Here is a 22,748-nt window from a genome sequence, read left to right as displayed (position 1 = left end):
TCGGCCACCCGTAAGATCACCTTCACAGAGCCTTAACCCACTACAACAACAGAGACTTGAAAGCCTTGAAACGTGGAATCGAACTGATATGTTGAAAATGATATAATGGGGGAGAAGAAAATGATAAATTAGGAGTAAATGAAATGTGCAAATTTTGGCTCATTTCAATTTTTGTTGCGGCTCTGCTTGACAACAAGTGTTCTTAAAAAAACACACACACACGACTTGGTGGTGCAGTGGTTAGAACTTCGGGTTAGCACACCAGAGTAAAGACAACGGAGGGTTAAACTGTTTCTGTGTTTTTTCACTGCAGGCGTTTCTTCCTTGGCCGGACAGAGGATAACATACAAGTAGCATCGGCGTCACACGATTGGCCAATAAGGACTGTGACATACACCAGATCGACGACTCACCCGTACACCGCTCCACAAGCCCACCCCCACCACCTACCCGGCATATGAGGATCCTGTTGACGTGTCATCAACACAGTTGGCAGTTGCTCATGTCAGCCTGAGTCATGGACTTTGACTACGTGAAAGTATATGATATACATCAGCCACGTTTTACAAATCGCTATAGAGTGACAGAACCACGCTCTCCATCATTATCACAGAAACGGAGACATAAAAATGTCCGCCATATAGTGGATGAGGGTGGGCTTCATCAAGCGCCGTTTCCCACCACCGTCCAAACCGCCATGACTAAACGACACTGCGCGGCAAAAACCCGGGATTAACAATAATTATATATATATATATATATATATATATATATATATATATATATATATATATATATATATATATATATTACGGTGTTAAACGACTGTCAGTTTAAACCAATTACAATGGGCCCAAACCACTGATTCTATCTTATCAATGTTTCTTGTTCTGTCAGTTGTACTAGCATGCAGATATTTCTTGTGCACCGCATTATCAACGTGGATATATGTGTGTGTGTGTGTATTTACCTAGTTGTATTTAACTAGTTGTATTTCACGGGAAGGAGAGCTACGCTCGTGGGGACCCGTCTCCATAACTCATTTTAACTAAACTATTTTGAAATTCAAGTATTGTTAATGCACACACTATTTTTTCATCCAACTTGTTCCAACTGTCTATTACTCTGTGAGGAAAGCTGTTCTTTTTCAGATCTCTTCTATAGCTGTCCTTCTTGATTTTCCTTCCATGTCCTCTTGTGTTTCCATCATCCCATTTTATCAGATTCTCTCTATCAATAACTTCTGTGCCTTTCATGATTCTGTAAATAGCTATCAAATCTCCTCTCTCTCTTCTTTGCTCTAATGTCTGTAGTTCAAGTTTTGCTAGTCTCTCTTCATATGATAGTTTTGAGAGTGTTGGTGCCAATTTTGTAATTGCTCTTTGTATTCTTTCAAGTTTTTTTTATACATTTTTTTGTACTTGGTGACCATACTGTTGCTGCATATTCCAATTTTGGTCTTATCAGAGTGGTTAGAATTTTCTTCACCATTTCTTCATCCAGGTATGCAAATGCCACTTTGATTGTTCTTATCAAATTATAAGTTTCTCCAAAAATCTTATTTATATGTTTCTCAGGTGACATATTATTCATAACAATGACTCCCAGGTCCTTCTCATTCTCTACTTTTTTTATTCCTTCTTCTCCCAATTTATATGATCCTATTATTCTGTTTTTGCTTTTTCCAAATTCCATTATACTACACTTTTTAGTGTTGAACTCCATCTCCCACTTCCTACTCCATTCCTGTACTTTGTTCAGATCATTCTGTAGTGACTCACAATCTTCATCCGTTTTCACTTTTTTCAACAGTTTTGCATCATCTGCAAAGAAGCTCATATAACTTTTAATTCCTTCATCCATATCATTAATATATATAGCAAACATTATTGGGGCCAGAACTGTTCCTTGTGGGACACCGCTTATTACTTCATCCCATTCTGAGTGTTTATCTCTTATCACCACTCTCATTTTTCTTTCTTGCAAAAAGTTTTCCATCCATTTAAGCAGTTTGCCCTGTATTCCTCCTTCAGTTTCTAATTTCTTAAGCAACTTTTTGTGTGGTACTTTGTCAAAAGCCTTTTTCAAGTCCAGAAATGCACAATCAGCCCATCCATCTCTTTCTTGTATTATGTCTATTAGCCTTGAATAGAAACATATCAAATTGGTGACGCATGATCGTCCTTGTCTGAATCCAAATTGCCTTGTATTTAGCGCGTTGTTTTTTTCTAAATATTTTACCCATCTACTTTTGACAATTCTTTCACAAATTTTTGCTATTGTACTTGTTAGAGAGACTGGTCTATAGTTGTTAGGGTCTTCCTTATTTCCCCCTTTATATATAGGTACTATATTTGCTCTTTTCCAATCTTCTGGGACTTTTCCTTCTTTCAAGGAACTGTTTATTATGCTATGTATTTTGTCTGCCAGTTCTTTCCTGCATTCTTTCAAAATCCAGTTTGCTATTTCATCTGGTCCATGCGATTTTCTAACATCTAGATTACTCAAGTGTTTCAATATTTCATTCTTTGTTACTTCTATTTCTTTCATGGGGGGAACTTTCTCTTTCCATTCGATCTCTTCAGGTTGTATGTTCTCTCTTGTAAACACTGATTTAAAATGTTTGTTCATAATTTCTGCCATTTCTAATTCCTCTGTATATTCAACTCCTCCTTGCCTTAATTTTTCCAAATCTTGTCTGTTTTTCAGTTTGTTGTTTACAAATCTGTAAAATAGTTTTGGTTGATCTTTACACTTTTCTATGATATCTTTTTCATATTTTCTCTTTTCCTCTCTGCACACTTGTACATATTCATTTCTATAACAAGTATAAATTTTCCACTTTTCAGGTATTTTGTCCTTTCTCCACTTAGTCCAAGCTTTATCTCTTTTGTCTTTTAACTCCTCACAACTTTTGCTGTACCAACATTTTATATATTTCTTTTCTTGTTTTTGTCTTGGGACATACTGTTCCACTCCTTTTTTTATAAAAAAAAAATTCAAAATATTCCATTTCTCTTCCACTGTTGTTCCTTCTTTGTATATTCCTTCCCAGTTTTCTTTTTGAAAGAATTCTCTTATTTTATCAAAGTTTGTTTTTTCATACATCATTCTTCCTTTTCTATATTGTTCATTTCTTTTCATGTATTTTTCCTCATTTAATTCCAGTTCAATCAATATATGGTCACTTTTACTTATTGGTGTTTTATATTCAATCTTTTCCACTATTCCAGGTTCAGATGTGATTATTAGGTCCAGTCTCGATGGTTCTTCTTCATTTCTATACCTAGTGTTCTCCTGTATCCACTGTGTCATTGTATGATCAACAATCATCTCGAGTAGAACATTTCCCCATGAGCCGTCTCCACCCTTTGCTGTCATCTCTTCCCAGCAGACTTCTTTGCAATTAAAGTCGCCCATCATAACTATTCTTCCTCCATCTTCCATTATCTTATTTAATGTTATCTTTGTGTCCTCTAACATACTTTTATGTTCACTCTCTTCCCACGAGGCTGTTTTCGGAGGCACATAATTCACCACGAACTTTCTGTTCTTCTTATCTCTATCTTCCACTTCGATCATAATCATCTCTACTGGATTCTTTCCATATGTAACACTCTTCACATTTATACCCTTCTTAGTCAGGAACATAACTCCACCCCCTTGTTTTGTCTCTCTGTTTCTAATCCAATAATTATATGCATCATTACCTACACTGTTGGGTGGTAGTTCACCTTTTAATTTCGTTTCCACGATTCCCATTATGTCCGGTTCTTTTTCCTTCAGATAATCATTCAGCTCATTCAATCCTGTTATTAATCCATCTATATTTGTGTAAGACACTCTTAGTTTTCTGTCACTTCCACTTTCTGTTTTATTCATACTTGTTGTGTGTGTGTGTGTGTGTGTGTGTGTGTGTGTGTGTGTGTGTGTGTGTGTGTGTGTGTGTGTGCGCGCATGTGCGTTACGTGCATGTTCATCTTCCCCATATATCAATTAGTAATCTATTACAGACATAAAGATGAAAGTATATATCTTGGAACAAGTGTCTCACATGACAGCATCTATTTTTGCATATCTGATTTTGCAGACATTTTTTATCTCAGTGGATGAGTACGAAGATGAGGAAAAGAAAAAAAATAAAGAACAGAAATTAAAAACAGAAAAGAAAAATAAGAAAAGTAGGAAAAAGTAGAAAAATATTAAAAAAAAAAAGAGAAAAAAGTCATAATCCCTTCTGCAGTGTCAGCTATCCTTGCATTCCAGTTGCCACCTGGCAATCTTATTTTGTTATTTATCCAAGAAGTTCAGATGGGGCCGGTGATACAATCTGTACTGATCCACTATCCACCAACGTCCTCTTTTGATGGCCGGATAAAAAAAAACAAGAATTATTTATCGAGGAACAGAAATTACCACCACTCCGTCTATGTTGCCTTCCCTTGTCTGATAAAAGAGAAAGAGGGCGAGTACGGGGGAAGGGATAGGGAGGAGAAAGGGGAAGAGGAGGAGGTAAGCTTGAGGTGGAGTTGAAACGGAAGGGGACGAGGAAGTGGAGCTGAAGTCACAAAGAAGACTAAAAAAAAAAATAATAATAATAAAAGACATGTCTCATCTGTATGTGTGTCGTTATCTCTATTGATCAATAGGAGCGAGGATATTGGTCCCCTGCCAAAGCGTCCATACCCAAGATCGCACACCCACCCTCTTTATGTTGACTACAATCCTCTCCCAGCAAGGTTTGTCTTCAAGTGTCAGGTTGCCCCCTTTCAAATGTATCTTACGTACCTTAGTAAAGAAGTCCGAGTACACACATCATCATTATTATTATTACAATTATTATTATTATTATTATTATTATTAATACATATACCAAGGGCTTTTCCCCCTTATAAGGGAGGTAGCCCCCCCCAAAAAAAAAAAAATCCCACCCATTGCATCCCCACATACTCCACTCTCCATTCACCCTCCCTCCCTCTTATCTTGGCTCCTCCTGGATGACGGGTCATCCCTGCATCTCGCCCAGTCCCCTGGGTCAGTAGCATTGTCGCAAGACACAGCACATCCACAGCAAGGCCGCTTCATTAAATCGGCGCCCCCCCCCCTCCTCCCCCTCATGCAGAAATGGAGAAGACAGGGAGAAATCTTTTCAGATTGCGTCAATTCATTTTTCACACATACTTCCTCTCCCCCATCCCCCACTCACTCCCCCTCATTCATCACAACATCATCCATACACAACCATTCTCTATTGACCCCTATCTTCTGTCTTCTCCCGTCCTTCCTCAACAGACATTCCCCTCTTTCCCAATGCCCCTTTTACCCCATCCATCCATCTCATCCTTGGTCGCCACCGCCCCATCTTCACTCCTTCCACCTCTGCCTTCCACACCTCTTTTACCAGTCTTTCTTCACTCCTTACCATGTGTCCAAACCATCCCAATACTCTTTCATCTCAACCCTATCTCCCAACTCCCTTTCCACCCCCACCCTCCTTCTCATCTCCTCTTTTCTCACTTTATCCAGCCTAGTAACCCCTATTATACTACACTCACACTTGTCCCCTTTTCCCTTGTAGTAATTATGTAAAGTAGTATTGTGAAATATCCAGGCAAGAATATGGAAGCTGCAATAACCGTTCTTTGACTGCAATGGTAACGTGCCAAAAAGAATTTTGAAAAAGGATGATCCTACGACTAAAGACATACCTGGAAGACTTGTCTAACCGGTTCCGTTATTGTAGTGTACTGACGATTTTCACTATTCGAATCCTTTGATCATTTAGGCAATGAAATTAACGAATTTTTTCATTCACATTTTTATCTACTCCACAAGATAAGCACAAAAAAGTCTTTTTCATAGAATTTTATCTGGTATCTTATCACGACAAGAGGTGTCGTTTCCCGCCAACTCTTCTCGAACCGAACCATGGCGGAACTGTCATTTTTTGTTTTACTTGTTTTCCATGTCTTTGTTTTCAACCTTCGTCCATTATTGGACCGTTGTTTTGCGTCGCCTTATCACTTCATATATGCCAACGCAACCGTTACAACGTTATCGTCGCTTATCTGAACTTCTGCGACCACGATAAGACCATAATCCCATAGCTAACACCGAACCCACACATGCGGCGATAATGCGCGCCACCCAGCAGAGAAAATTACACCAAAAGGCCAGATAACTCTTCAATATAAATAAAGTTACTATTCTCACGAATATCACCCAACCATTTAAGTGTATTATGTTTCACTTCTTCTCCTAATGCATCCGTAAAATCTACACTGTTCGAACATAACATTCACAATATTTTACCGCCGAAATTTGTCAAACCACTGGTCGATCGGGTGTGGGGCAGGCGCGCGCTCTGACCTTATACATTTACTAACCCGAATTACACACGAGGCTTCCCTTGCGGTTATTCAGCAACAAACTTATCATTACTCATTCAGAGGTTATGCATTGAAATATTTCATGATTCAAACACTTCTACGCAGTCTCGTTTCCCGGCTCTTCACAAATGCCAGGCAATTTTATGATGAGGATGCTGGTTGATCCCCATGCACCCCCCAGTGTAGCGGGTCCCAACCTGGGGTCCTGGGAATCCAAGTGTTTTCCAGAAACTTTCAAGAGGTTCCCCAGATCAAAACAAAACAGGACCAAGGAATTAATGGATGTCAGATAATTCTTTCATATGTTGAAATGGTCTTCTGGGAGTTAATAAACAGAATGACATAGGTATAGGGAACGAATGAGTCCAGTTGGGAACAACTGTTCTAGTGACTAGAACTATTTTTTTGTTTACCTTGAAAGAATCTATGGATTGTGGCAACGGACCAGGAGACGACTGCACAAGTACATACGCGTGAATCTAGAGATGGGCTATAGTAGCATTTTAATACTAGAAAAGTCAGCTCTTTTAAAAGACTACTATTTTCACTTCAAAACAACACTTTGTAAACTGGATTCTGGTCACACTTTGTATACTTTTCCACAAAACGACAATATCTAATATTCATTACAGGAGAGCCCTCTACAATGTTTCGGCGGCAAATGTACAAAATAAATAAATAAAATATACGGTGAAGGCAATGTGGTAGTGGTGATGTCTGTGATGTGTGGCGTGGTGAAAATACTACCTCAGTATTCGAGTCCAACACACTGCACACACACGTACATAATAATATACTGTACACAAACACACACACACACACACACACACACACGAGCGTGCGTGACACATTTATGCAGACACAAATGGACTTTGGGTCATTACACCGATAGCAACTCTTCTCCATCTCATTCATGACCCAAGGGCACTAGTGGCCGACGTAAAGCGGAAGTTTCTCCTTCAACTGAATAAAATCGCTTGACAACATTTATAGTGAAGGACTAAATAAATGCAGCTCGAATGCTAAGCTTTTGAGTATCGCGCCCCCCTCCCCAGTTGCAACTTCTACTTACTAAAATTCCCTAGGACTGCTCAAGACAAAACTTTGTGAAGTACGTCACGGTGTTTGGGACATCATTAATGAAGGATGTTTCTGTTGTTACGGTTATAACTACTACTCTTATATCAATTCACAGATGAACGGGAAATACCATTATCATCATCAACTGCCATGAGCAAATTAATAGGAGATACATGGATGAGAGTATTTAATTTTTATACACCATACGATCCATGACAGCATGTAACGGTTTCCCCTTCCCAAGTTCAAAATGACAGCAGCAGCAGCATTAGGGTTGGACCGTTGGACGTCTCGTTCAATCAGCAAGACGCTTCGGTGGCGGCGGGAAACGACGACATACAACCTGAAATTTATGCCAGGCCACGCCACGCCACTTCTTGCCTTGACAAGTAGCAGTTGAAAATCTAACAAGTCAGCCTTGTGGAATGTCATAAAATATTCCTTCTCTTCCCTTACGAACGAAAACGGTGAGGATCAGGTTCGACGGGGTGGACCGAGAGTCGGCCTGACCAAAGGTGCATGCTATCGAGAAAGAAGACCTCTGTCTTCTTCGACATGATAAGTTTTACATGTATTATTTTCGTCAGACAATTCAATTCACAGTCTACAGAAGGCTCAGAACAACGGTTAATCAAATGCCCTGCCCATCAATAAAACAATCACTTGCTTTTCGCCACAAGCAAACCTATAATATGTGCAGCCATGCTGAACAGTGATGCACTAGCTCCTTGGCCACACCGCTGTGAAGATGTGTTCATACTCTGAATTGTTTCAGCGCACTGTCGTATACCTAGTGATCACCATGCAGGTGGGAGATATAGTCCATGTATTCTTTAAGGTTTTTAGAACCCAACCTTTGACTCTTTGGCACACCTGGCCTTCATCCCTTCATACTAGCTCTTCTTTCGTCTCAGCCCCTCATAACCCCTTCCATAAATTGGGATAACGTTTGGTGATTTTATTCAACTGTATGGGACCCTTTCATCAGCGAAGGGATCATACCCATAACGACTATCTCTTGATGTTTTATTCTGTATAACGTGAGTCAACTTCATCCCAGTACTTGACATCCCTTCAACACGCCTTCCCTACCATTTGCAATTTCAATTTTATTCTGGCTACCACTAGGCTATTCTATTAATTTCTACGGCACCCCTTCGGTAGCTAAGGGAGCCTACCTCCAATAAGATCAACCCTTGGCTCAGATCATATTCATAATTCTTTATAAGATTCTATCACAGAAGTATATTATTTCCCAATCCTATGGTGCTGGTTTAAATACTATATAATCCCTCACACCATTGGATCAAAGTACGCACATATTTAATGCTCATTAATGAAATTACGCCAAATTATATTTCTATACCGAATCCAATTTGTATATGACAATCTGAATGATTGCTGTGAAAACATATTTCGTTGGGCTCTAACAAATAGCGCTGCATAACAAAACAGCAACACCTTACCACTGTGATCTGACATCAGCTGACATCACACACACACACACACACACACACACACACACACACACACACACACACACACACACACACACACACACACACACACACACGTCAATAATTTCCAATTTTAACCAATGGTCTCACTTGACGGCATTGGTGTTTGATGGGACAGAGATGATTATGGCGATTTTCACTGAGTAGCTGGTAAAACATTGTTACATATCTGAAATTAGTGTGTGTCTGTGAGAGAGAGAGAGAGAGATGGGAGAGCTGATATACAGCAAGGAACGCCATCGGCGTCACGTCGAGCTGGCGAGACCCAGGCCGGCTCGGCTCGGCTCAGTTCCGCTCGTCGGCGGGTAAATGGGAACACCTGTGACAGCTGCATCTGCACCTGTGGTTGGTGTACACCACTTGAGCGTACGTGTATTTGCATGCACATGCGCTCGTATCGAGTGTAATGTGTGTGTGTGCGTGCGTGTGTGTGTGTGTGTGTGTGTGTGTGTGTGTGTGTGTGTGTGTGTGTGTGTGCATGTGTGTGATTCACAATGGTCTTTGATCACATGGTGGACTTGTGAGCGATGGGTGAGAGTTCTATAGCTCATGTGACCTGATCTATGAATACTATGACCTTACACACACACACACACCAACTCTGGAACAAAGAAAGGAAAGTGGAGACCTACTAACTATCGATAGAATTATGAAAGGAATGGAAATCTTAGATAAGAATGATTTATTGAAATGGGACAATGGAAAAACAAGAGGACACGAAAAGAAACTCGAAAAGGATAATTACAGAAGAGATCTGAAAAAGAATAGCTTCCCACACAGAGTGATAGATACCTGGAACAAATTAGACAAAGAAACAGTGTGTGCAAACACTAAAGATTTTAAGAAAAAAAAATTGATGCTGAAAGATACAAAGACGGGTCAACACGAGCATAGCTCCCTTCCCGTATAATACAACTAGGTAAATAAATACATATATACATACATACGCACACACACACACGCTCCTTGCTCAAGGGAGTGGGTGTTGACTATGATGTTGTTCAGTCCTGGGCGGGTACAGAACTCAGGACCACCGCGTTGGCAATCCAAGTCAGTTGCACTACACGAGCAAGATGTGTGTGTGTGTGTGTGTGTGTGTGTGTGTGTGTGTGTGTGTGTGTGTGTGTGTGTGCGCGCGTGTGTGTGCGTGCGTGTGTGTGTGTGTGTGTGTGTGTATGTGTGCGTGCGTGCGTGTGTGTGTGTATTCACTTGGTCTTTGGATCACGTGTTGGACTCGTGATCGACAGCTATTTCCCTCCCGGAAGAGAGCTCAGAGCTCGTAGGTCCGATCTATGGGTAATGCTATGACCTTTCACACACACACACACCCAACTCCCCGCCCACGAGAGTCAGGTGTAACGACCCGAAGCGCAGCGGTACCGAATTAATTTCGGCCCTGGGCAGGATTCGAACCATGAACTGCGGGCCACTTTCGTGGCAGCTCAACGCTCTACCAACTGCGCCACTCTGTGTGTGTGTGTGTGTGTGTGTGTGTGTGTGTGTGTGTGTGTGTGTGTGTGTGTGTGTGTGTGTGTGTGTGTGTGTGTGTGTGTGTGTGTGTGTTTACCTGATTGTAATGTACAGGTTAAGAGCTACGCTCGTTGAAACCCGTCTGTCTCTATCGGTCAAATCCTATTTTAAACTTGTTTTACTGAACCTTTTCTTAATCAAGGTTTTATCACAAATCGATGCATGTGCACGGAAAACTGCATTACTTGGGTGTCCTACAAGCCCTCTGTCTTCTTTAATTTATTTCCCTGGTCCCTTGTTGCTATTATATCCCATACTAAAATATTTTCTCTGTCCATTCTACCCACTCCTTTCGTTCCTCGGATCACATTCTCTCGCTCTCTTTCTCATACGATCTGCCTGCTAGGCTACCAACCCTTCTAGTTACTGTTCTTTATATTCTCTCGGTTTCCATACGCTTTTAAAATGTTTCCACGTGTGAGCGTATATGCGTGCATAGAAAAATGTAGGTATACATACCCAATCTAACGCGTATAGCTGTTCGAGACAGTTTGCGCATACGAACACAAGAGTAATCACCCATACACCTAAGTCCTCATAGCAAGCCTCGGCATATTCACATACCACATAGCAGTGTGTGTACCCAATGCGGGGATGTGGGTACGGAAAAGACAGGTGTGGCTGAAAGAGGAGAGAAAATGGTGTTGGAGACGGTGGAGGAAGAGCGGAGAGCAGGGGTGGCGGCGGCAATGGTGTGATGAAGGAGGAGGGCAAGGAAGTGAAAGAACAAGTCACCGAAGATAAAATGGCGCAAGTGTGTGGAATAACACACACACGAAAGAAAGACAGAGTAGACCTGAGTGAGCGGCACAACTTTTAAGGTGTTGGATGAAACCCGAACAACCCCAGGTCGGCAGATCAAGTCATGAGAGACAATCGGAGCCTGGTGGGGCGCAGTCACTCCCGGGTGGGGGGTGGGGGGTCGCCGCTCCCTAGATGAGGGCACCACTATCCAGTCATCCCACGACCGCCGCAGCTGCAGCTATTCCAACTTGCGACTTCCCAACTGTTGCAGGGAGAGTGCCAGACGCGACTTTCCCAACTGTAGCACGGATGACAACCCTCAGTTCAGTTCAGTAAGGTTGGGATAATTGGGTTTGGTTAAGTCAGTTAACAGTCTATGGTACAATATTCTGTTACTAGATTAACTGAACAATTTTTAGATAAAGCAATATGTCATTTCAATTACATTCTGGATAAGATTATATTGAGTTATAATTTGACCGTTAAAGTATGCTAACCTAGAGTAAAATATTACAAAGATTAATGGTCCTTTTTTAATTTCAAACTTCAATTCGGTTCTTTTGTGTGTGTATATATACATATATATATATATATATTATATATTTGTGTGTGTGTGTGTGTGTGTGTGTGTGTGTGTGTGCGTGTGTGTGTGTGCATACATATGCATCAAACGCACTATATTCCTTGTTATATGGGTCGAACGCAATGCAGTGTGGCACAACTCTTTCAGAGCAAGGCCCGGCAACCGGATTTGGTTCATTGCGTTCCTCAACCCGCCTTCCCTCATTCAGTTAATGAAATGTTGAGGAAGACGAAAACAAGCCCCTGGGCCCTACCATCCTTTCGAAATCTTTCTCTTTCCTGCACGACATCCATACCACGTGCGTTCAAAGCCTCCCTCACCCCTTCCGTTCATCTTATTCTCGGTCTTACACTCAAATTCACTCCATCTAATTCTGCATTCCAAATTCTTCCCATATGCCCAAACCATCACTGTACTTTGTTCTATCAAATCCAACAGCTTTCTTCCCATCCCAATCCTGTGTTTCACCTCCACATTGCCATATTCATCAAACACATCTCAAAAACATTATCTCCCTGTTCCTTCCAAGAATCTCCTTAATACAACATTGTGGATACAATTACTCCATGCAGCATTCTCTTTACATTAATCCCCAAATACCTTCTCGTATTATCTATCAATCCACTCAAACATGTGCTGGCTTCCCTTATAATTCATTTCCACACCCATTCCCCCATTCACCACCAAACCTTACCCCAGATAAAAGAGGGACAATACAGAAGTGAGGGCGTGCAAACTGCAACAATCCATAAGGGCGGGTATGCACAGAAGAAGCCACAATGCCTTCGTAAACATCTCCAACGTACGCGTGGGCAACGATTGGACCTACGCGCACCATCCACCCCTTTTTATTTATTTATTTTCAATTCTTTGGTTCTCTTCTCTCCTGCTCTAGCCAGAAATGTTCGCACCTTCAAGCCGCAGCGTAACACCACTCCCATGTGACCACTGACGGGTCCACATCATCTGGTCCCACAGAGGCTGCTGCTGCTCCCTCTGCTGCAATTCACCAGAATCTGGAGAGCTAACTATACAAAATCATAGACTGCAATGGGACAGTTTACTATATATATATATATATATATATATATATATATATATATATATATATATATATATATATATATATATATATATATACATACAGAGAGAGGGAGAAAGGTAGAGAAAGGGAGATGGGCAAAGACAGAAAAAAAGTTGGAGAGAGAGAGGAATAGAGAGAGAGATGTATATATACAGAGAGAGGGAGAAAGGTAGAGAAAGAGAGATAGGCAAAGACAGTGAAGAAGTTGGAGAGAGAGGAATAGACAGAGAGACATATATATATATATATATATATATATATATATAGAGAGAGAGAGAGAGAGAGAGAGAGAGAGAGAGAGAGAGAGAGAGAGAGAGAGAGAGAGAGAGAGAGAGAGAGAGAGAGAGAGAGAGAGAGAGAGCACGAAGGAGGAGAGTCGCCGCCGTACCGTATCAGCGGCGCTATCTCCCCCCCCCCCGTAAGCCCTAACTCCAGTCTCCCCACTCATGGCACTTAGACCTTATCGATTCTCCACTGCCTGGGTGCCACCAAGCTTACACCTCACTACTGGCACCCTGGCTTTGCACCGCCGCTATCACCCCCCTGGTACCATCCATGCACGTCAGTGGCACTATTTCCTGACGCCAACCATCTCATTTGTGTGCTCAGTCCTAGCCCCCCCTCCCCCGTCTTTTAACCCTTCAAGGATCTGTGTCATTCAATATTTTCTTATGGTTAACGATAGACAATTTTATGCAGTTTAGAGGATTGACATATGGGAGTTTGAAAGTTGAAAATCAGCCTCAAGGATATGTGCCACATTTAAATACTTTCTTCTGGGTAACACCAAAGGATTCTATTCAGATTTTAAGTGACCTTTGAATAGTAATTTATCACCTTTTTAGGCGACTTTCGTGACACCCCTACGGATCAGATTCACACATTCTGAAATGACTGGATACTATTCTCCAGTCAAAAATGAACGCCGATCACTTTTCACTTTTGCTATCCCTCTTTTACTATCTCTACGGCTCCTTCGGCACAATGTTGCCTCCAAGGATAGAAGCCCTGGTTACTGCTGACGAAGGACGAAGGGTCTATACTCTATACGAAGGACTTCGTAACAACATGATCCAAGTCCGTCCGCTGGGGCCAGGTTCTTCGCCTCCTCCTCCTCACAAAAAGACAACAAGCGGAACTACGCCACAATGTATGAAGACATAAACATATGTATAAATGAATAAATAAAATAACAAATGCATGCGAATTAAAATACTAAAAAAAAAAAAAAAAGTGACGACAGCTGAAAGGACAGTGATGATGAGAGATGTCGTTTGTTTTGGCAGTTGTGGAACATACCACATAGGAAAAATCCGCGTCTGTCATCATGCCACTCCTCCGCGCAGTCCCAAACCAGTTACAATGGCGTCACGGACGATCCACGGCAATAGCAATAAATGTTAAGCTCGAATTCCACTGAATGGAAATCCGCAACCCCTTCGTAACCAGCAACGGTCCTCGCGCTCTTGCTATCCTTTGGAAAAAACATGTTGGAGTGTTCTCGTGCTGCATTGGCGAGGGTCTGTTTCTATTTTACCAAATGTGAGGAGATGTGGGGAGAAGGAAAAGGAGAATCCTCTTGTCAATTGGGGGAAATTGCTACCGTTTACGGATTATGGTTTACATATATAATAATAATAATAATAATAATAATAATAATAATAATAATAATGATGATGATGATAATAATAATAATATATAATAATAATAATAATAATAATAATAATAATAATGATGATGATGATGATGATAGTTTCTGGTTATCACAAGACTAATCAGTACATAAAATTGCATGTTCGCAAGAATTCAGCTAGATATAATGAGAGAAATCGAGGTTCCCCATGTTTTATATTGTTTGGCGCTGTTTACATTTTCTCTTTTATTAATGTGGATGACATTTTGCTATCATATTACCACTACAACTGATTAAAAAAAACACTTAACTGTTGTGATGGATTAATTTCCTGGTTAAACTAACTCTTAATTCAGGGATCTGAGCATAGGGGATCTGCGATCCTTGCCAACCCCCCACCCCTCACCCCCATGGGTCCCTACGGCGCCCCTTATGTCGTGAACCACGGAGTATCTCCATGGAAAAAGCACCGGGGGAGATAACAGCACACGTGGTCCCTCTGTGGCCACGTGGAGACGTGTTACAGCTTTCGAGGTTTGTGGAATTCTGTCAGGTCATCGGGTTTACGTAACCATGTCACTTATAACGACGGTTTTCAAACGATGACTACAATGCACGTTGTATTGCGAAAATATAATTGCTACTATAATTACCACTACTATTACTACAATTAATAATAACTACTACTAATACTAACAATAAAATACTACTACTACTACTACTAATAATGATAATAATAACGATATTAATAGTAACACAAAAAACGACAGGTTATTGTACACAGGCAACTGAGGCACAGCACCAGGACTTGCACCACTTAAGCACAGTTCACATTACCCGTTACCACCTGCAGTGCCCGCCGAGCACTCCACCTTGTCATACAATTCGAAGAATAATGACGAATCGCGATATATATATATATATATATATATATATATATATATATATATATATATATATATATATACATACATACAATACGCAGCGTTCCCTCCCAGTCCAGTCTATAGTAGTCTAACCTACGTGTACACACACGTACACACACGCACACACACACACACACACACACACACACACACACACACACACACACACACAGAAAATAAGGTCTCCATGACCCTAACCAAATCTAAGAGTTTGGCGAAATGCAATCTAGCAAGACGGTAATTTGGCGAAATGGGAAATCACCGATCAAAATACGATGTCATCATTATTCTACGAGCTGTAAGGAGAGGCACTGCGGCCTCTTTACAACCACTCCTATCAGCGCAGGCGCGCAATCCCATTACCTAGGAGCACGGCTCCTGTACCCCCATCACTACCAACAGCATTCTCTAGCGCAGCCCAGTGTTCTCGCTCTGAACACAGCTCCTGTGTACTATGATCTGTGACCCCATTAATCTTACTATTCCTCTTGTGACCAGTGATGGCCCCTGCCATGCAGTCCTCCTACACTCTCATCTCCTCACCATCCTCCTCCTCCTCCCTTCCACTCTCACCCCACGCCGACCCCTCTGTCACTCCCTGCCCAATCTCCCGCCAACGTGCAAGCGGCATCCACAGATCATTTAGCAGTCTACGGCAACCGCGGTTCTACGGCGAATTTCTTTGTGTATTCTGTTTTGACGTCATCGCTACGGTCATCCATTACAACTAGTGTCACCACTGTCTAAATTCTAAAATATTAATTTTTCTCTACCTTGCTCTTCCTACACTGCTTGTGGTGCGGGGCAAGGGTTATTATATCACTCGAGATTTAAACAACGCGGAGAGTTGAGTATTCGAATCTAAAAACACACCTACCTACCTACCTACCTACAGTCGACAATATGCCGAGTAACTGTGGCAAGACAACACAACGGCAAACAAGTTTTGCTCTATATCTGACTTGTTTATTTAGAAGACTCGTTTTACATGCATCAATATTTGGTCTTAATTCACTACGTTATATCTGCAAAACTTTCCCTACTGCTAAATATTTCCTTGGTAAAACGAATCTCGACATAACCGTGGAGATGAAACAGCTACACATGGCTGGTGAACATGTGATGATCACTCTCCCTGTCCAACAGATCCACATGCGCATGCGCACACGCACTGGAGAATGACAAACCCAGGTGCAACGGCACATAGAAAAAAAGAGCAGCATGTGTAGACAGACCCAGACTTTTATTATAAACTAAAGTTTAAGGGATAGAATGAGGTTTATAGAGCGGGAAAACTCCACAACTGGCTGTGTGAGAATAAAGACGGGGACAACACCAATGTCTCCGTGTTCTCTTATAAAGTAAGGACCTTGCACATCAGGACTTAGAAAAAGAAATGACATCCCTCCCTCTCCCGCTCTCCCTCCTTCCACCACTCTACCCGTCCCTGTGCATGAGTTTATGCTGATATCTCAGTGATTCGCTCTTTCTGAATTCACCGGTAGCCATTTTCTTATATTTCTCCCTGTCGCGAGGGCATTTTATTCATCTCTGTAGCGATGGTGTTTTGGGTTATGATGTAATCACGGAACACGGGAACGAAGGCAGCTGTCTAGGAGGCTTGGACATCCAGCTAGCACTGGTGGCACGCGGAACAGCTGCAGCTAAGACGTGGAACAGATGCAATCTAAGCGTGCAGCAGCTGCTGTTGTGGACTGGGACACCAGTTCGCGGGTCCCGCGTAGTGACAGCTGCTAACAACTGTGTATCGGGTGGCCTGCTCTCTCCCTGCCAAGCCTTCTCATCAAGCTACACTAAATTTCTTTGCAAGAGCTCTCTCTCTCTCTCTCTCTCTCCCTGTGTGATTCATGACAGTCTTGGATCACATGTTGGATTCGTGATCAGTTGTTATTACCCCCTCGATGAAGAGCTCAGAGTTCATATAAGGCCCAATCTATGGGTAACGCTGTGGCCCTACACACACGCGCGCGCGCGCGCACGCACACACGGACACACAATTTGCCCACTAACTCGAAGTGAAGTGATGCTAATTTTTTCAGTCTGGGAGGGGGGGGGCTTGGATTCAGATCACTGAATTAGCGGTGTGTGTATTTACTAATTGTAGTATACAGGAAAGGGTCAAATGCTTGTGGGGTTTCGTTTCTTACACAAGCAAGTCACGTCGCAACGAGCCACTCACTGTATTTGTGCAGAACCACCAGATACCTAAACTCCACGGATTAAGACCCTTTTACAAAGTTAGCACGAGAACAACTTCATTCAGACTGGACCTGGAGACGAAGAAGATGAAGAAAAAAAGAGAAGACGAGGAAGAAGAAGATAAAGAAGGGGAAGAAGAAAAAGACGAGGAATAAAAAGAAGAAACCCCGAGGGATTTCCCCTTTGAAGAATATAATCGCTTGAACCCTAACATGTAGAAGAAAAGTCAAATCGAAACGACACCTTTGGCTGGCACTGATACTACGAACAGGCTTCTGGTCGGTGGAGACCCCATTCTGGATCAAAAGATTTTGTAAAAAAAAAAAAATGGAAAAAAAATGAAAAAAAAATGAAAAAAAAAGAAAAGAAAAAAAAGAAAAAAATGAAACAAAAGAAAAAAAGAAAAAAAAAGAAATGAAAAAAGGTCGATATAAAGAAAGTCAAACAAAGACACGGGTCTTAATCCTGGATGCGTAACCAGCACACAGAAAGATAAATATGCAGGCAAAATTCTCTCACACACACTCATACACACAAACACTGTAAGTGTTCTAGGATACTCACGGTTATTGAGTGGGTTGGACCGCCTATAGACGTCGATGCTGCAGAAGAGAAGGAACATGTTAAACACACACGGGTACTACAGGGGCTTTACTCCCCCCCCCACCATTCAACTCCTCAACTAAATACGCCGCCTACTCTCCCCCTTCCCTCACCACGTACCTCCCCCACCTCCACCTTTCCCTACCATCATCATCTTCCTCTTCATCATCCCCATCCCCACCCCCCTTCAAAGGTCTTCCTCTTCTTCACAACCTTACAACCTTACCGAGGGATTTCCCGTATGGGGCACTAGATGCATAAGTTTTATACAATCACTGTCTTGGTGATTTTAGTGGCACCCTTACGGACCAGAACCACACACATTTTCTGTATTGGAATCTAGTCTCCAATCAGGAAATACTGCTATCACTTTAAGATTAAACTATCCCCAAGAATAGAGGTGCAAGTTATTATCATACAATACTCTTCCAAGTTTTGCTCATCATACTTTCCGTAGTGATGTTTTTAATTATTTATTCTGGCGCCAGGCGACTTCATTCAGCTGTGTGACAACCCTCCCTTTTATGCAGGTAACTCGTTAAGGCCATCTCTATTAACAACTCCAATATTGAGATATTTCCTTGTTTTATTCTAGCTGAGAAATAGACATTTGCGAATGGAGATTGTATGAAGGAGTGATTAACCAGCACTGTATGGGACAGAAACATGGAACGTAAGAGAGTTAGAGAGGAGTTTGAATGTGATTGAGATGAGGTGTCTGAGAGGTATGATAGGAGCTACTAGGCTGGATAGAGTGAGAAATGAGGAGGTGACGAGGAGAACGGTGGTGGAAAGAGAGTTAGAAGATAGGGTTGATGGAAAAGTATTGGGATGGTTTGAACATATGGAAAGAACGAGTATGGAAAATTTAATAAGGTGTGGAAGATAGAGGTGAAAGGAGTGAAAGTCAGGGGGCCATCAAGGATGAGATGGATGGATGGGGGTAAAAGGAGCAATAGGAAAGAGGGGAATGTCAGTTGAGGAAAGACGGGAGATGACCGAAGATAGGGGTGAATGGAGAATGGTTGTGTATGGGTGATGCTGTGATGCATGAAAGGGAGTGGATGGGGGGTGGGGAAGTATGTGTGAAAAATAATTTGATGAAGCCCGAAGGGATTTCTCCCCGTCTTCTCTTTTTTTCTGCATGAGGGGACGGAGGGGGGGGGTCGCCGATTTAATGAGGCGGCCTTGCTGTGGATGTGCTGTGTCTTGCGACATTGCTTGTAAACCAGGGTAATGGGCGAGATGCAGGGATGACCCGTCATCCAGGAGCCAAAATAAGAGGGAGGGCGGGGGTGAATGGGAGTGGAGTATGTGGGGATGGAATGGGTGGGAATGTATTTTATGACATCTTCCCCCCCTTTTTTTTTTTTTTTTGCTACCTCCCTTGTAAGGGGGAAAACCTTTGGTGTATGAGTGCATTCTAGCTGACACCAGGCGATTTCACTCAACAGTCAATTCCTGCAACAAGAGGCCTTGCCCTGACTCGAACGGAATCGTCTGTTTTTAGCCAGATAAATCAACAACTGGAAAATGTCGTTGTAATACCTCAACTTGACGGTTTCAGTTCCCGCTCTTTCCCTCCCCTCCCCCAACCTCAAGATATGTCTCCTTCCCCTACATCCGTATTCTATATGCATCCTGCAACTGCCCCTTATTTTTCCTTCCCCCATCGCCTCCACCAGCACTATTACGTGACTGCACTTCAATGACTCATCCTGCGCACTGCCCTGGGAATGACTCACCACCGTCTCTTCCTCCTCCTCCTCCTCCTTCTCCTCCTCCTTTCAGTGTAATTCATTTCATCTCATCTCGTGAACTTAAATGAAGCGCATAAATGAATAAATATATTAATAAAATAAAAAGAAATACATGAACAAATAAGTGAATAATCGAATAGATTAATAAATAAAATAAGAAATAATGGACTCAAAATGTCAGGAAGTTAATTTAATTTGGAAGTGGGTAGAAACAAATTCGCCAACCGTGTAGTAAATGAATGGAATAAACTTCCTGCAGAGGCAGTGCAATGTAATGCAATTCGAACTTTTGATATTCAATTAGATAAACACCTAACCAAGATGCTGTAATGCCTGCTGCCATTTATCCTTTTTTATTTTATTTATTCATTTATTACTATTTACCTGTTTATTTTTTCTATATCTTATGATAAATCAGTTATTTTCTGTTTACTATTTATCATTATATATTTATCTCATTTATTTACTTATTTATTAATCTATTTTTTCCGCCCTCTTTCTTTATAATCCTTCATAATTAACAAGATAAATAAATAAATTGAATATAAAGGTAAAATGAATATATCCAATTTATACAAAATATACTTACAAGTCTGTACAGAGGTCTGCTCCTGTTGTTGCTGCTGCTGCTGCCGCCTGTGGGCATCCAGCTGTTGTCGGTGCTGATTCTGAAGCGCCGCTACCTCGTCCTGGTGCCGGTCTCGCAGCGTCAACAGCTGCTCTTCCAGCTGCTGCACTCGGGACGACAGCTGTGGAAAAAAGAAAGATTCCGGTCATCTACTGGAGACTCGATACGTAGATAGGTAGACTGGGAGTAGATGGGTAGGTAGATACTTGTAAGTTGGGTAGGTGAGGCTTCAGGAAAATTAGGTGTAATGGCTGGTTGTAGGCAGGTTAGTGGCTAGTTGTGCTGATAGGTAGACAATTAGGTGGGTAGGCAGGCAGATAGGTAGGTAGGTAAACTGATAGGCTGTCTGTTAGACAGGTAAGCGAGTAAGGAGAAAGAGAGAAAGAGAGAGAGAGAGAGAGAGAGAGAGAGAGAGAGAGAGAGAGAGAGAGAGAGAGAGAGAGAGAGAGAGAGAGAGTGTATGGGGGAGAGGGATGTGTGCCCGCGCGCGTGTGCACGTATGTGTGGGTGATGGTAGTGATAGGTAGGTTAATTAAATGCATGTGCTCAAACATTGTATTTATGTTTACCATCCCTAATAGGAGATCTCTTTTAACAGAGTTCCCCTGAGATACACGCCCAGTGTGTTAAACGAAAAATTAATGCAGGATTCGGAAAAAAAAACAATGCAACAACGGTCGTATTTCCACTGAGCGTAAGGTCTATACTACTGAACGCGGTCTGTGTTCTCCTGACCCGCATTTTCGTTTAAACGTAAAACCCTACATCACTGTTTCCTCAAACGTTTTTTTCTTCAACCCTTACCTGGGAAGCTTAACCATCTTCGTGCATCGCCCCTAACTCCAGCTCTCGGGGTCTCACAAAATAATGGTGGAAATAAACGGTCTGCATACCCTCTTTTCTTCTTTTTTTTTCTAATACCTGCAGTCATTAGAAATGCATATTTTGTTGTTACGTATCAATAAGATGATAAGCTTTCTGATAATATACATTTCGTTGTCCCCTAAATTCACAGTTTGAAATAATATGTATACAAAATCTATCCAGAACTTTGAAAATGTCTTCGGAGAGTCGACCTGACGCCACGTAACCGTCACAGTTTCTGTGACTTTGTCTTGAGCGATATGACGTCACTCGTAAGCCCCGCCTCCTAGCGCGTTCAGTCGTCCGTTCTGGAGTGGGACCATCTCCAAAGGGAACATACACGATCAGGCGGATAGGCCGGCTGGTGTCAACCACATACTATTCAGTCCTGCTTCAAGGCAAAACGCGGTTCTTAAGAGACACCGGGGAGTGAAGACCATGGCCTCTCTAATGGATACGGAAGATGTAGACCAACTTGGGACTGCAGCTGTTGCCGTGACCCACAAGTCACTGAAAGCTTGTGTATTCTAGTTTTCACATGAATCACTACATTTTTCTTATTGAACTCAAAATGCCCTGGGTGAGATCCTTTTTTGTGTGTGATGTATTTGTTGCCAATATTCAAATATCTTCTCGACGACCTTCTTCCATAACAGAGTACTTATCTTTTTATTTAAGCTATCGCCAAATTAATGTCTTAATCGGTGTGTATGTATTCTTTCATTCCGTCGCTATAAATTATTTATATTGTGGTGTATTGCTTTCCTCAATTTAAATTCGTTTTGTACCGTGCTGGACCCGTCTGGTTGGGAGAAGATGGTAGCCTCCTCTTCCTCCCCTTTAGGAGCTCCTCATGCCCTTGGTCACTAAATCTCGGGTAGATGCGCCGTCCTTATTTACTTCTAATTTTTCAACAAACAAGTGATTCGCTGTATTTTTCTCTGAATACTCTATAAATTAAATTTCCCAAAGGCACGGATCTTCCTTGTATAAATCAATATATTCACTCCAAAATCGTCGCTCTTCATCAGTGATGCTCAGTGCGAAAGACATTTCTCCGGTACGCTGATGAGTGCTGTACTGGAAGATGGGACCTCAAGGTCGCTTCATGTGCCCATACACGCTCAAACAGACCTGAACCGAACGTTGGCCGGACGGAGCCAACCTATCAGCTACAGGTTCGAGGC

General features: G+C 41.9%; 1 protein-coding gene across 3 annotated transcripts in view; it reads right to left on the bottom strand.

The window, feature by feature from the left end:
- The window catches only part of LOC143028660 (uncharacterized), a 245,980-nt gene that overhangs the window by 91,013 nt on the left and 132,219 nt on the right, over nucleotides 1-22,748 (bottom strand). For all 3 annotated transcript variants that reach the window (XM_076191085.1, XM_076191130.1, XM_076191180.1), the window contains 2 exons: nucleotides 20,659-20,818; nucleotides 18,271-18,308 (listed from right to left, as the gene is read on the bottom strand). In XM_076191085.1, the coding sequence (XP_076047200.1) occupies nucleotides 18,271-18,308; nucleotides 20,659-20,818 (198 nt within the window). The remainder of the gene's footprint in view (nucleotides 1-18,270; nucleotides 18,309-20,658; nucleotides 20,819-22,748) is intronic.

The sequence above is a fragment of the Oratosquilla oratoria genome, chromosome 1, assembly GCF_046742065.1.
Source record: "Oratosquilla oratoria isolate Oo_2021 chromosome 1, ASM4674206v1, whole genome shotgun sequence".
NCBI classification, from domain to species: domain Eukaryota; kingdom Metazoa; phylum Arthropoda; class Malacostraca; order Stomatopoda; family Squillidae; genus Oratosquilla; species Oratosquilla oratoria.
Note: the sequence above shows the minus strand (reverse complement) of the source record. Positions and strands in the feature narration are given on the sequence as shown.